Here is a 16,607-nt window from a genome sequence, read left to right as displayed (position 1 = left end):
TTCTATTTCCCCCTTATCCTCACTACACATTATAGAACAGGAGTTTGAGTTCATTTATATTGAATCTTTCTTTAGGATTTTTTGTGTTAAGAATCTCCCGACCCACATGTCTTTGGAGTATTTTCAGAGACGAACTTTTGAATCTTAAACATTTTTAATAAATAGGCTAGTAAGTCTGGAAGCCATATAAAGCCGAGCCTAAGGTACAGTGGTTAACATGTCCCCGTCCCTAAGTAAAAACAAACAAATACACACACAAAATCAATCAATTTTATCCCATTACCAAGTATCTCGTATCCAGGGAGGACTATAGTGAAGTAACTATTACTTCTTGCTTGGGAATCCGTTCTTCAGTCAAATATTATTCCCTCAAACATTTATGAGTTCCTTTGTTGGTACTGAAAAACATCTATGTTTTATATAAATGCTACATAAAGATATAGAGATGGATAGATAGATATTGATATATATTACAAACTTAGAGAATGCCAAGATATGATACTCCATGTACTACTCAAATTATCCTTCTTTAATTATCTCTCCATAGAATTTTCTGGGAAACTCAAACTCCTTATGTTGGATGTTATGTTGGAGCTAGGATTTTCTCTTGTGGATTAGTTTGACTTTTGGATTGCACAAATTAAATAAAAGGGTGAATAAATAGTAACTTAGCAGTCTCTGCTTTTGAGTGCTGTTATGACACATGAAGAGTAAACATCAAATCTGTTTTGACATTCTGTGAAACAGAGCATTAACTTTTATTTTTACTATTTCCCACTTTTAATGATAACACAATGACTGAAGAAAGTAAGGTGCCATATACTTAGGGGAGAAATAAAATGTTTAAAACAAACAGTTATTAGTGAAGAGAATATACTACTAGCTAATATAAGTAGATGAATGAAAGTTAAAAATAGGTATAGTTAACTTAATAACATTTAAGAATGTGTAAATTTGTTTAAAAGACTCTAGAGAAACAAACTTGTGAATTGTATAAAAAGTATGTCACTTGGCTAATTTAATCTGGAGGATAAAATGATCAGAAAATGAGATGAAGAAAAAGATTTGGAGTACAAGCTGAGAATAAGAAATGGATATATCACCATCTAGAAGAAACAAAAAACAAAGAAAATGTTATTTAAAAACATAATAAAATAGCAAAATAAAATAAGAATAAATTCAGTTTAGTAGTAGTTGTAAAAGTTAAATGTAATAGGTAAAGTTTTTAAGGAAAATGCTTGAAAGATGAAAAGAATATTAGAATAAGTTTTAAAAAGCCGAGGACTGGCCTGGTGGCATAGTGGTTAAGTTTGTGCACTCTACTTCGGGGTCCTGGGGTTCACGGTTTCGGATCCCAGGTGTGGACCTGCACACTGCTCATCAAGCCCTGCTGTGGTAGCATCCCACATACAAAAAATAGAGGAAGATTGGCAACAGATGTTAGCTCAGCGACAATCTTCCTCACCAAAAAGAAAAAAGAAAGAAAAGAAAGAAAAATTCTAAGGTCAGCTAAAATTACCTCCTAAAATCAGAGAAGAGTAATCTTAAACAGTGATAGTTTTCAGAGTGTGAAGGTTAACATTCCCTAGAGAAGTAAGTAGGGTCATTGAGTTTAAGGCAGTTGAAGCAAACTTCTGACCTCATCTTAAAGTTGCATTCCTTTGACTAGAGCTCATTGCAAAGAATTCATGTTGGTTGAGGTCTCTTGTCACTGATTCTCAATGCAGCAGTTCTGGTGAAGAGCTGTCCCCTTCCCTAAACTCTTACCCCCCAAGGAAGACCAAACAACAGGCAGGTGACAACCTTTAGTCCCTCCTGGGATCTGAAGTACAAGTTTCAGTAACAGATGATATAGCTGAGATTATTTCAGTGCTTTTCATAGTCCATCTTTTTTTGGAAACCTCTTTTGGGTGATTTCTTTCTGTGAGAGAAAGAGAAAACACAGTGAAGGTAAAGACATACAATTGAAGCGTCAAATGGTTTTCAGATTTTAAATTCAATAAAGTCACTATAAGTTGTTCTAAAACCCAGTCCACTCTGTACGAGTGTGGTAGAATCTGATGTGTCCTGGGGAAACGGTGCCAAGGCTCAAACCAGGTAGCTGTGGAATCATGACCTCCTTTCCTTTCCAGAGTGTTGAAGGAGGAGTGGGGCTTCCCATTGCAGTGCAGTGTGTGGCTTTACCATGGCAGGACGAGCTGTGTCTGCGCTTGATGAAGGAGGTGGAGACAGTGACCCGAGAATGGAGAAGACGCAGGTGAATCCTCGGCCACTGAAGGACTGAGTCCTCCCCAAGCTTCACAATACTGAGCTTGAAATGCAGATCACGCTGCTTTGCCGCTCAACCCTCACAGGCAGTCTAATCTATTTCTCTCCCCAGGTACTCAAGTTAAACATTTTAATTAATTGATTAACATCTGCCAGTGAGCCAGGTAATAGGTGTTTTTTCCTGACAATTCAAATTCCACTTTCTAGGGAGGTAAACTAGGGCAACTGTCTTTAATTTTCAGCCTTAGTTTCTGTGACAGTAAAGTGGGGGATAATGATAATGTTTAGGGGTGACATTCATTAAATACTTACTATAAACTGTAATTGTTTCGAGAGTTTTATTGAGATTAAATCTTCTAATTCCCAGGACAATATTTAAAAGAGTGGTTGTATTATTATCGGCATGTTTATAGATGAGGACATCGAAACTAGAGAGATTAAAAAGTGCCAGAGTTACAATTAGAACTCCGACTGTGCCTACCTGCCTTAGAGAGTAAGGCTATAATAAGAAGAAGTTCTGTAAAATGCATGCCACACTGCATGGCATATGGTACTCATCAATCAACATTGGCTTCTGTTATTATTTTTTTTTATGAATCTCTGCTTCTTCAGTTGGAATTTCTCTCTCTTCAGAAGTCTATCTCTCTTTTAAATGCCCAGGTATTTTCTGAAAGATCCAGCCATAGGAAGAGCAGACAATAGACTGCACCATGTCCATTTTAAGTAGAGGAACTGATATCCCTGTGGCCTTTGGCCTCATTTTGGGGCTACAGAATCAACTTAGGAAAAAATTTAAATTAATTTTATGGATATGGATATTTTCATTGCTTCAAATATTTTCTTCACACAGAAAAATCCAGAATACATATTGTCAACTTGAACTGTCTACAGAAATTCAGTTTCACCTTTGAATCAATTCTCATTAAATAATAATGATGAGTGGAGAACACCGGGGGATGAGCGTATAGATCAGACACGCATACCACAGTTGAAAGGCAATGCATATTTGGTTAGTTATAATTATGTCCAGGATTTAGAAATATTTATCATCCTATAGAATCCTTCAAATGTTTAAAAAATCATAATACAATAGGTGTACCATATTTAATATCATATAAATTGTTGGAAAAAATAAGCCAGAAATTTGTATGTTAAGAATAGTTTATTACCGTGACCAATCTCTTGTCTGAGCTCTCTTTTGGTTAAGAGGAAGTGAACCAAATTTCTAGAAGAGATGTAGCCCAAGTTTCTTTTTATCTTCCCATCCTCTCCCAACAGCAACAATCCTGATTCTGTGGGCTTAGAATCCACAATCACTTTCAACTCCTTTGTGCTATGCTTTGTTCTTTAAGTACTGGGAGGAAAAAGGGCCATGTTTCTTGGAGCTATGCAGCTGACATGGTATAAACTATTTCAGAAGATATTCATTTATTCACTCACTCACTCATTTAGTGCAAATATTTATTGTCTATGATTTGCATAGGTGAACAAAACAGGCAAAGATTCTACGTGTTCTACATATCATCTTGTTTGTATTTTTATTTCCATGTTATGTATGTGTTATGTGTGTATAAATCCTATGTGTCTCTTATTACACGTATTCCATTGTACACAGACACATACACACTCTCCATGTATGTTATTCAGGATGTTTCTAACAAATTAATCTTCCTAATTCATTGGTTTCTTCAGGATACTTGGCTATTGAAGACTGATTGTCTTCCCACTATTTCAAGATCGAGTCAAAGCTCCATAGACCAGGCCTCAAAACTCTCTGAAACCTAATTCCTAACTATCATTCTAGCCTTATTTTTCACCATTGACCAACATAATCTTTTCATTCCATTTAATCTGCTATACTTCTTCCTCCTAAATGCAATTTATAAACGTTGGGAGTCAACTTCTACTTCTGGCCAAAATGGAATAACAGGAACTAGATTAATCCTTGTACCTTAAATGAACTAAGAAAACCGGACAATATATATGAAATAATGGTTTCCAGACATTGCACAAGCAGGCAGTGCACAACAATCATCATAAAAGAGAAGAAAGATCCCCACATTTACCCCTGTTTTCTTTCTTTTCGGACCTTTCTTCTTGGAGATATTTCTAGCCACAGCGCTGAGAGGAAGAATCTGGGGACAGCCTGGCAATTTCCTAAGCTGATGTGATAGAATTGGCTATAGAGGGAGGTTCAAGTGTCTCGACTTCACAGGGCAGAATGCCATGGAGGGAAAATCAGCACAGAAAGAGCCACAGAGAACTGTAGGGGTTGCCCTTTGAATCTTCGGCTGAATACTGATCAGCGCATGTCTGTGAGGAATTATCCAAGGTCGGGGAAAAGCCATCTAAAAAGAAAGCACAACAATCCCTAGAGCTTACTCAGAGCCTGGAATGGTTTGTTTCCCACTAGCAAGAGTAGAAAAGTCTCATCATATGTGAAGCATCAGGTAGAGAACTTAGAAGGCGATTGCCTCAGTAGTGGAGCATAATTAGTCCGAGACGAAAAGCTGCGCTAGTTCACATAACAGTGCTTGAAACCATGCCTTCAAAGGATAAAACTGTTTCCAAGTAACTTCATTGCTATCCAGAGCAAAATTTAAGAATACTTTTAAAAATTCAAGGACATTCAGCACTTAAAAAGATAAAATCCACAATGTGTAGCATCCAATTGAAAACATTCAGGTATACAAAGAAGCATTGTTATCTGTTATTTTGAAGGAATGAGGCCTGACCAAAACAGTTAGTCAAGATTTCTGGAACTATGTGAATCTCTTTAGCTCCTTCATATTCTCTAAAAGAGTAGGTAAAATTGTGGTAAGTTGATCCCAATGCAGGAGATGGACTATCTGCATAGAAAGAAACACGGTGCTCACATGCCTTTTTCTAATCAGAATAAATTACTTAATGATTACTAACTTGAATTCACAGAGAACACCAATATCTGTTTTCAATCATTGGTTCTCAGCACCATGGTGGAGGAAGTGGAAAGCAGGCATCTGTATTTTGAATAAGATCCCCCACATTATTTGCTGCATTGGCCCCAGCGTCATCATCCGCCTCTAAACCTAACCTCTCTTCCTGTCTCCCTGCTGAGAATGGAAACATCATTACCTACTCCATGAAGAGGGGGTCTCTGAACACCATAGCTGACATAGTCCTCCTCTACCTCTCCTAAATCGTTATCTGTCTCCTTCTCCTGCTTTTGAATTCTTCTTATACTTATCTCTGACTGATATATTGCACATTCACTCTTTTATGGGTTTAATATCTGTTTCCATGGCCAGAACGTAAGCTCCATGGAGCAAGGGTCCTCGTCTGTTTGTCTCTGAATCTTTAGTCCCTATTAGTGGCTCATAGCTATTTCTCAAATAACTGAAGGATTCTTAACATCATGTAATTATTTCTTTGTTGATCTCAGTTTTTGCAATGTTCTCCAAGTACAAGTCAGAGCTTTTTACATTATTTTCCGATAACAGGTGCTAAGATGAATCAACTAAATTCTTAAGTTTGATAACGGATTAAATGAAAAATAGATAATGAAGACATTCATTCATCCACTTCTATGAGTTTTTAAATATACGTGTACTGCTGGTAGGGATTCATAGCAAATGCATTCTGATCCCCCTAAATTATCACTTGGCTATCAAATTATTAAATTACATTGATTTAAATTAATCAAATATTAACTGTTTGTTAGGTTCCAGGTCCCAGAACTGTGCTTGGTTCTGAGAATACAACAGTGAGTAAAATATTCTCATGATTCCTGCCCTCATAGCTTACCGTCTAAATGCGTGATAACTAAGTATTTCATTCCTAAATGACACGCGTTTGGGAGATAAAAATGTGAACATCTAAGACAAATAGCTCTAAATCTGTGTAGCAATTAACCTGTTACTTCTATGATGAACAGTGATAATGTATTGTATAGGAAATGAAAAAGAAATACTGGTAAAACACCCAGAATGTCTGGAGTACTGTCTGTATCCTTGCAAGAATAAGCTTTTGGATTGAGAAATAGCAAGCTTTCTTTTGTTGTTTTTAAAGATTGGCACCTGAGGTAACATGTGTTGCCAATCTTTTTCTTCTTCTTCTTCTTCTTCTCCCCAAAGCCCCTCAGTACATAGCTGTATATTTTAGTTGTGCATCCTTCTAGTTGTGGCATGTGGGATGCAGCCTCAGCATGGCCTGATGAGCAGTGCCATGTCCACGCCCAGGATCCAAACCTGCGAAACCCCGGTTTGCTGAAGTGGAGTGCGTGAACTCAACCACCGGGCCATGGGGCTGGCCCCTCAGGCTTTTTAAAATAATGATATTTAAACTCTTGGTTTGGAAATAAAAGATCTTGCCTCTTAGTGAAGCTGCTTTATAAAGAGGACTTTGATTCTCAACTCTGCCACTTACAAACTGTGTGGCCTAGAACAAATTACTGGATTTTTCTGAGTCTTCATTTCCTTTGTGAAATTGTAATTATTCTTTCTCTGTCACAAGATTGTGGTTCGAATCAAATGAGATTATGTTCCAGAAAATGCTTTGAAAATCACAAACTTTGTGGCGATAGCATAAAGTGCTGAGAATAGTAAATGAACTAAATTTGCAAATTGATCAGCCTATACTTATATGCACTTAATAAGTGATCAATACATACAGCTATCATATTAGAGATGACAAATAAAAAAGGTGAAGATTTCATACAGGAGGATTTGAAAGCAAATTATATTTCCAAGGAACACATTTTGAAATTGAGGACTAGAAGGCTTGTCTTTTCTGTCTGAATTTTGATGTGGATATAATTAGAATGTAACCTCAACAGTTCCCCTACTGATGTGTGAAGCTAATGCTCACCTTCCTGCTCCTACTTCAATTCTTTCTCCAGTGATGCTTGGTGAGTCAGGGAAAGGAGAAAAGAAACCCCAAGTGCTATTCACTAAATTGCGTATGAGGTTGAGATGTCTTCTATCACCTTTTTATTAACCTTGATTTCTCTGACACCCATTTGGATCTATGCAAGAGTTGTATTAGACTGCCTTCATGAATATTAAAGACAGAATTAGATGTGAGTGGAATTTTTCAAGTAAATCTTCCTTTTCACAAACTTTGGAATCAGAATATAATGTGAAAGGGAATATTACATAAATTTGAAATCCTTTCCAGGAATTATTTATCAGAAGAAAAGAAAAAATGCAGAACTTTGAGCAAGTGATGAGCGTTGAGATATTCTTTTGTTGCTCAGCAGATGCAGCACATTCTTTAACTTGAATTCAGCTAAACAATGGTTATTATCTATTGAAATAACATTTCCCTTAAACACTTCTTTTATAACTCTAGGTGATGGAACCATCCAGTAGAATATCACTTCATCATTATTATTAGCAGTGAAAGTCATCCTTGTCCTTATTAAAAATTAGGCCACTGAGATACTTCTTTATCTCTCATCATTCACAATGAACTAATTTTGTTAGTGTTTGTAACATGGACTAAAAAACACGGTAGAGTATATATTTTGTTCAATATGAAATAGATTCTGAGAAACACCATTTACTTAGACTTCAACATGAATGGTGCCCCCTAACGTTGTGCAATGAGTTGGTTCTGCTACTCTCTGGGAGGTAGTATAGGATAGTAGTTAGATGTACAGATGAGGAGCTAAACTGCAGAGTTCATACCCTGGATTGTCCTTGCTCACTGCATGCTTCACTTTCCACCTCTGTGAAATACCCTGTGTCCATTCCTGTATTGCTAATAATATGGTATCCTACTCATTGTATCTCTAATGCTTAGCATATGTAGATGCTCAGTTATTTTTAAAATTTATTAAAAACAAAAATAAATGCGTGCTTATTTCATGTAGTAATTGGCAAAGGAAGGTAATATCAAGTATTTAGAAAAATAAACTTAGCAAGATCCAGTTTGCCATCGTGCTGTTTAGACCCTTATCTGCTGTTGTGAGACCCTGGGAAGATAACAAATGTTGAAGAAGGTCAACATCAAAAGTGCTCTGGAAAAGGAAAGAAAATATTCCCCTCTGCCGTAGGATCATTTAGACTGTGTGTTTTCTTTTGCTTCAACTTCTCAATTGTGTCACTTGCCTTCAGGCAAATTTACTGGACAGATAAAATCAGAGGAAGACGTGAAAAGTAAAATCTGAGAACTTCACAGGAGAAATTCCACTAAAGTTTAAACCTGTTTCAATTAATAATTAAAGACGAGTGAAGGATTTTTCATGAAAGGGAGCTGCCTACATTAGTTCTAGCCTGTGTTGTTGTTAAAATATCACTACAAATCAAACTCCAAATATATTTAGCTAGAAATATAGAATCTATTTAATTACTTAGGGAAACAGAATAGCAGGCTGCATGAAATCTCATATAGTAAAACTTCAGTGTTTTCTTTAAAAACATTTATTTTCTTTATAACAAAGATTCAAACATGTTATTTGTAGTTTCACTTATCTTCAATAATATTAACAGCATCTAACACTTATGTTGTGTCTACTATTTGCCAGGTAATACTTTATTCCAAATAACATGTTTTGATTCATTTATTCCTGACAACTCTACATCCTAGATACCATTATTCATTTACAAACGAGAAAACAGAGACACAAAGATGAATGATTTGAGAAGGGTTAAAATGACTGGGTTGGGATTTGAAGCTAGACAATCTGGCTTTGAAGTCTGTGCTCTTAAGCGTTAGACTGCACTGTCCCGTGATGCTTTCAAAATCCCTGCTTGACCATCCTACTCTCTGATCACCACCTCCTTTCCTTCCAACCCACCCACTCTATCGCCCCCTCTGTGGCCATTCGTCTGCCTTATCAAGATCTCCACCAACTTGACTCTTTCATTGTTTTTCTTACTGACCACATAAATTCATTTCCTTCTTCGTTCAGCATAACACCTATGGTCTATCATTATAATCGCTTCATTTTAAACCCTCTCTCTTCCCTCTCCTCCTCCCTTTTTACCCTCATTTAACTAAACTACAATCCAAATTAAACACAATCATCTGCCTACTCTGCAGAAAATACTGAGCAGCTGAGCACTGCAGAAGAAAAGCTCAAAACTGCTTACTTGTTTTGTCTAAATTCATGATCATAAGCTTCAAGTGCACACTTTATTGAGTCAAAAAATTCTACTACAGCTCTCTAGTGTGCTCACTCTCCCACTCTCAAAATGATCATTACTGTTTACCTTTAAGGAGGTTCATTGTTTCTAATAGCAAAAGACTAGAAAGAATCTAAACATCCAGAACTGTTGGAATAGTTGAAAATGTGTCGTGCACTAACACAATGGAACACCTTTATTAATGATGTTGCAGAAGAATACTTCAGGGAAAGAGAAAATGGTCACTATGTTGTTACATGAGAAAGGCAGATTACCAAAACTATATGTAGGGCCAGCCCCCAAGGCCTAGTGATTAAGTTTGGCATCCTCTCCTTCAGGGGCCCAGGCCTGGTTCCTAGGTGCAGATCTACACCATTTGTCAGTAGCCATGATGTGGCGGCGGCTCACATACAAAAAGAGGAAGATTGGAAACAGATGTTAGCATAGGTGAATCTTCCTCATCAGAAAGAGGAAGATTGGCAATAGATGTTAGCTCAGGGTGAATTTTCCTCAGCAAAAACAAACAAACAAACAAAAAAAAACCCCCAGCCAAATGTACCATTCAATTATATAAAACACATGGAAAGAAGAGTGGAAATTACTGGTTTTCTCTGGACAGTTGGATTAGAAATAATTCTTTTATTCTTGTTTTTATTGTGTATATATTTTCTATGTTGAGGATACAGTACCTTGTAGTAAAGTTAGCTTTAAGAAAGCAATAATAAGAAATCATTTTCTTCTGCTCCCCCCTCCCTGAAGCTTCTTTCTCTGCTCCTTCCCTCTCTTCACTTATGACTTTAATTTGTATTTCACTGGGAAAATAGTTAAGAACTTCCTTATCTTGCTCTCATTCATCTACCATCCTCCTTGCACTTCTACATATTTTCTCTGCTAAGTCTTGGGTTCCTATAAAATATGGGGACCTTGCTCGTCTTACAGGACAACCTTGTTATTGATGTTCTTCATCCTTAACTTTCTTCCTTCTGTAAAGATTTGCAGTTGATTGAGCCTCCTGTCGTTGATTGAGCATTCCCTCTTCTTTATCTTGAAATTTCCATTTCTCCTCCTTTCCTACAAAAGGATATAACATAGTGGCTCAGCAGTGGGCACTGAAGAGAACCTGCCTTGACTGACCATTGCTTCCCTTATTTCTACCTGTACAGTACAATTAACTGAACTTTTAGCTTTGTAGAGCATTTAACTGAATTTCAGTTTCCCCATAGGCAAAATGGGCCATTAATAGTATGTGCATCATGGGATGTAATTAGGATGACATTAAATAATGCTTGTGAAATTCTTAGAACAGTGTCTAGGGCATGGGGAGTGGTCAGTAAATGTTACCTTTCTCCTCTTCCTTCTTGTTTTCCTCCTCCTCCTCCTCCTTTTTCTTCTTTATTCTTATTACTTTACAAATATGTTGTTGAATCTCCTTTTGAGGATATAAATCTCTCATACCATCTCTCTCTCCTGCTTCATTTTTCCCCTCCATAATCACAGAAAAACCATCACCATAGGTTTTCTGCTTCTTCGCGTCTCCTAAATAGGTCAACCCACTCCAGGAGCCACTCACCGAAGCTGTTCTTCCCAGTGTCACCAAGGACCTTCACATCAGCAAGCTGCAGTCACTACTCTTTTTCATCTTTACTTTTCAGCAGCATTTGACACAATTTACCACTTCCTCCTTTGGGGAGCATTTTCTTATAGCTTCAAGAACATTTTATTTCCCTACTACCTTACTGCTTCTCTTGGCCGTTCCTTTGTTGTTCTCCATGGTTTGACCTCTGTGTGGGCGTGCCCCAGGGCTCTGTACCAGGGACTTCTCTAGTTACATCCTCTCCTCTCTTAGAGGGCAGAAATAAATGTAAATAACAAATTCTATAAAAAATCATTTGTGTTTGTGTGACTTGAATTTGCCCACAAGATATAAGTATAAGGATGAATCCTTATGAAAAGAATTGCTTTTAAGTTTCAATAGCAATGTGTCATGTTTTATCCATGACTTATTAAAGTGAGCAATACTGGTTTTTTAAAAGAAGTGGAACACATTGACACTCCACACCATACAAAGTGAGCGTGCACACACATGAACTCATACTCCTCCCCTGCACAGCAACCCATCTCACCCCCAACAACCTCAATGGAACTAGCAAATGATAACCATAGGACGCAAAAATAATATTTTCTGTAAAAATATGCCATAAAGGAGAAATCCTTTACTTTTCAAAAAGATTTTATAAATGAAAGAGATGAAAGATGGATCAGTATGGTGATAGAGTTAAATTTCTTTCTTCTCTCTCTCACATCAATTATTTATCTTGCCAAGGTAGTCACATTAATTCATAATTAGTTTTTTACATGTCTAAGTCTTTCAGCACCTCATGACCTTTCTTTTCATGCAGAACCGTAGTCATTTACCTTTGTGATTTTCTACATAATGTTTAGTACATAGTAACATGAAAAAATATTTATTGATTGAAGAAATGAAATAATCTCAGTCAACATTTGTAGTTGCATTCCAAATAGCCCATGGCATCAGTATAATGAAGGGAAAGTGGAAAATTTTACCAGAATGAAATGAAGGTCTTGTTCTGGTTGTTATTAATTAAATTAATGATTACTTAAGTAATCTCCTCACTGGTCACCTTCCTTTGATTTTTGTCCTCTTCTTAAACATTTACTGATACATTGACCATAGTGAGCTTCTTGAAAAGCAAATTTTATCATGTCACTCTCCTGCTTAAAATTTGATGACATCCCATTGTCCTTTGAATAAAGTCCAAAATCCTCAAGAATCCTAGAAGGGCCCATATAATTCCCATCCCACATGTCCAGCTTCATCCAAGACCCTCCCCTCACTCCTGGCTTGCCTCATTGGCTTTCTGTCCATTAATCACCATGGTCTTGGCTGCCTGTTTAAGAGTTCAGAGCTCTCCTCCCTTAGCCCTCTTGCCTTGTTAACTTCTTGCATGGGTCAAATACCACTTCCTTGGGGAAGTCCTCACCTCTTAGACTAAGGTAGTTATATATGTCTCCCTAACACCTGATCCTCTTGTTCATAGGCCTTGTTACAATTGTATTTGCTTGTGAATGAATTTATTTAACTTCTGTCTTCCTTAGTTTTTAAACTCTAAGAGGTAAAGCCTAAGTGTGTCTTATTCAACACTAAAGGTTCTTTGCATACCTGACACTCATCAAATATTCAATGTTAGAGCAAGAATTAAGTTTGTGTTGGTGTCGCAAATAATATTAAATATGATATTTGAATTAGTCTTGGTCTAAGTAGGTGAGTGTCTTCCCCCCTCCCCCCGCCTCCCAGAGCAGATACTGTGTGGCTTAGGTAAATATGTGTATTGTAGAACCCTACATAAGATGACAAATTCAGGTGGGGGGAATTGTGATAATATGTTAAGTATCCATAGTAATAACTGAGACATCAACACATGGGTTTTTATGTTCTTCTTTGACTTTGACTTCATTTGATTGAAGCTATAAGCATAATTAATCTAGAGAGGCAAAGAGAAAAGAAAGTGCCACGTGCTATATGTGCAATTTCAGATGCCCCCTGGATTGCTAGGGTGCCTACTGCATAGTCACAAAGAACCTGCGTGACAACATCTTTCCATAACCGTGACCTTCACACCCTCCAAAAGATGAGTCACCAGTAGGGCCAGAAGAAAATCTTTGTCTTCTTGGAGAGAGAGATTCTTTCTTAAGGTAAGAATTCCTCTCTTGCTGCTCTGCTCACTGGGGATGAGAAGGGATGGCATTTGACTTCTTTCCTCTTCCAAGAAACTAGGGCTCTCTCACTTGTGCTAAATGAGAAAATTCAGATTCAACTTCAACCAAAAAACTGTGGAGTCACAGAGCTGGTGGACACTCTTGATGCTGCTTAGGTGTGGGGACAATAGGAGAGATTTCAGTTCAATAGCGAGAGACATTGCCTGGAAATAAGCTGCAATCCCACTCCTTCGACTCACAAAGACAGTAGAGTCTCTGGTGGGTGAAGAATATATCAGTTTAGGTGGCTAGGGTTACACCATCTTGAAGACATCCTAAAGGTTGCTTATTAGATCATGAGGAGCTTATGAGAAAGAGGCTATGGGTTGGTGATCTGAGGGTGGATGATACATCAGGTATGTGTAGGGCAAGGCTGTGCCTGGGTAGGAGGTTGTACCTCTCACCCCCACCCCACCATGCAGTACACAAAGAATATCAATTGCCTCTCACCACAGAGCCAGCGTTTGACTACCAGCAGCACAGAGGACCAGTGATGGTCAGAGTTCTTTTGTTTTTTGCAACAACAACCTTAAAAGGAAGGGCACAAACTCCCCAACACTAATGTGCTAGCAACCATATTGATAATCTTCTACATCCCTCATCCCCAAATGGCTAACAGAAGGAGGGGTAGGTTCAAGAGGCCTGTTTTCTCCTGCCCACTCCCAAGGTCTTAGGCTACTGCGGACATTCACGAAAGCTCTTTTGGTGATCAGATAACAGGGTTTTGACCTGGATACTGACTGAGCATAGGGCCATCTGAATGTGATGGGACATTTGCCTGAAATAAGACTGCTTTATTCCAAATGAAACTAAAATATTTTGGGATAGAACTGAATTCATTTGCAGGCAAGTTTACTGTCCACTTTAAATCCGCTAACACCCCAATGCCACCACTGTCAGAGGTGGGCTTTGGAATTTGGAAAATAAACTATTGGATACTGCATAAATAAAAAAATATTCCAGGTATGTACAGCACAGGGTTGCAACTGACCATTTCACAAATAATTTCAGTTTTAAGCAAGCTAATTTCTAGTCCTATGGATTTCCAATGCAGATATTCTGAAGGCATTTGGACAAACATAAGCCAAAAGAAAGAAAGAGAGCTAGATGTACAAAGCATGTCAGGCTGAACACTCTCTCTTGTGCTTGCTCTTCTCTCCCTTCCTCCCTCTATGTATATGTGTGTGTGTGTGTGTATGTGTGCAGAGAGCAGTGGGCCAAAGGTCACAACTTAGTAACACAGTGAGTCAAATAAATCTTGGGTCATTCAGGGGCCATTGGCCCAGCCACCTGCTCTGAGTTCCTGTCAGGCCAGATTCTATCCACTCCTCTACCCCTCTCCACACTCAATGGACATGTTCTCATACATCTGATTAAGTTAATGTGGAATATGCTTCTTTAGGTTTGTGCTCATAAATTCATATGGGATATAAAAAACTTTTCAATAAAGTAAAAATTATACCCTAATCCAATACATAGACATAAAATACATTTTAAAATTTCACCTTAGTACTCCATTTTCCAGACATTCAGATCTATGTAAAAAGACCTGTTTCTTAAGCAGTTTTTGTTTTCTAATTCCAGATGTAGGAAGTGCTATAGTTTACTCCTCCTTTTTCACAAATAGAGCTCCCAATCTGACATCCCTTTTTGCAGACCTCCACACTTTACAGGTAGAAAGGCTCTTATACTTTCTGAGGATAGTTTCTTGCAGGTGCAAGTGCAGCAGAAGCTCCTTGTTCTAGGATTCTGATTTAGTGGGTTGGAGGCAAAACCTGGGAATATGTACCTTTCAAAAAGCCACCCAGGGTATCTAAAAGTTAAAATAAATCTCATCTGGTTAAATATTAGGTCGAACTATATAAAATTGCCATTTTGTAGTAAAAAAATGTCAAATACTGAAATTTCATATTGCTCAATTATGGTGAATACAAGAAAATGCTAGCTTTGGGCTCTCAAAGTAGAGTCCAATGCTCAGAAATTCTGATTCAGTGGGTATGAGATGGGAAGTGGAGGTGCACATTTTAAGAAGTTCTCTAGATACTTGGTAAGCTCTTCAATGTTTGGGGACTACTGATTTGTGCCACTGTTTTGGCTCCAGGTTGATTTCACATTATTCATGTGCAATTATTCCTTATTTCATGTGCCTAATAAAAATTTGGGGGAAACTGAATTAAAACAACAACAAAAGAAAACTTTTCCAGGGATATCTATTATCATCGTCCCTTTTCTGTCTAACAAGAAGCTGCATTTCATTACCCTTGTTCCTGTCAGCTTATTCAGTGAAAAGCAAAGATTTCTCTCTGACATTTTTCTTGGGAGAAGAGGTGAAGCCAGTGAACGCTGTAGCTCAGAAAGCTAATATGCTTTTCTCACCTTGCATCAATGAAATGAAGGTGAGAACCTGTCTGCAAACAATGAGAAACTCAAAATGAGTAGCCACACATCTATCAGCCGGAGACCTATCTTAAGTGTAGAAGAGTTGTGCTCGCGTTACCAGGTGCCAAATTTTTCAGCAAGACTCCTGTGTGACTTGATATGATTGAAACTGTCATTTTGGAGTGTGCAGAAAAAACGCCTATTGAGTTAATTACTCAAGGCGGGAAGAGACAGAAAAGAAGAGGAAAAGCGTATATTATTACTGTCATACATACTAATAAAATAAGGTGTATCCTGAAAAGAATATACTGAGGGAGTAAAAGAAAGTAAATTGTTTTAGATCATTTATCACCAAACAATAGACCAATAGTGTCTTATAGGACCTTGTAGGGAAAGACTGATGGGACGTGACATTTATTAAATGTGTACTACATCAGCTAATGTTCTAAGTATGTTTACTCTTCCTGATAACCCTTGAAGACTTAGGTGTATTATTCCTTTCCTGCAGATGGAGAATCTGAAACTCAGAGGTATTAAATAACATGTCCAAATTGCATAGCTATAAATGACAGAGCTGAAGTAGGAACTGAGAAGTGGTGATGTGGTCAATTCTTGAACACAGTCAACTTAGAAGCATATCATTGTTGGTTACCCAGGCAATTGAAAGAGGAAAGTGATTTGTATCATGTTCAAAGTTAGAAACTTAGAATGAATGTTTAGAGTTCTTTCTGGTTGCTTCCTTATAGCAAAATAATGTCCTCCATTAGTTTTTACAAGAATATGAGAATGCCTGAGATCACATTGACTTTAAACTTGCCATTTCAAATCACAAGTAGCAGTCTAATTTTCTTAAGGGTTGTGTTTCTGTGGCACAGACTGCTGTCTGTTCATCAAAACCCATTATCCTCTTCTTACAGGGCCCACGGCTCGTCTACACTTCCTAGCTGCACTTCCATTTAGGTGTGATTAAAATTCTAGCCAATGGAAGGTGAGGAGACAAGGTGTGACTTCTCCAGGCAAAGGCTTTTTAAAGAACCCTCCATTCCCTCTTTCCTCTGTTGCCAGTAAATAAGGTGA

At 37.7% G+C, this 16,607-nt stretch overlaps 1 protein-coding gene across 1 annotated transcript in view; it reads left to right on the top strand.

Annotated features, from left to right (window-relative positions):
• LOC100070179 (vitamin D3 hydroxylase-associated protein) overlaps positions 1 to 2,592 on the top strand; it is a 42,138-nt gene extending 39,546 nt beyond the window's left edge. Inside the window, exon 15 of the mRNA XM_005611059.4 lies at positions 2,133 to 2,592. Coding sequence (XP_005611116.3) covers positions 2,133 to 2,261 — 129 coding nt within the window. The 3' untranslated portion in view covers positions 2,262 to 2,592. The remainder of the gene's footprint in view (positions 1 to 2,132) is intronic.
• Positions 2,593 to 16,607: the final 14,015 nt, after the last annotated feature.

The sequence above is a fragment of the Equus caballus genome, chromosome 6 (genome assembly GCF_041296265.1).
Source record: "Equus caballus isolate H_3958 breed thoroughbred chromosome 6, TB-T2T, whole genome shotgun sequence".
NCBI lineage: Eukaryota > Metazoa > Chordata > Mammalia > Perissodactyla > Equidae > Equus > Equus caballus.
Note: the sequence above shows the minus strand (reverse complement) of the source record. Positions and strands in the feature narration are given on the sequence as shown.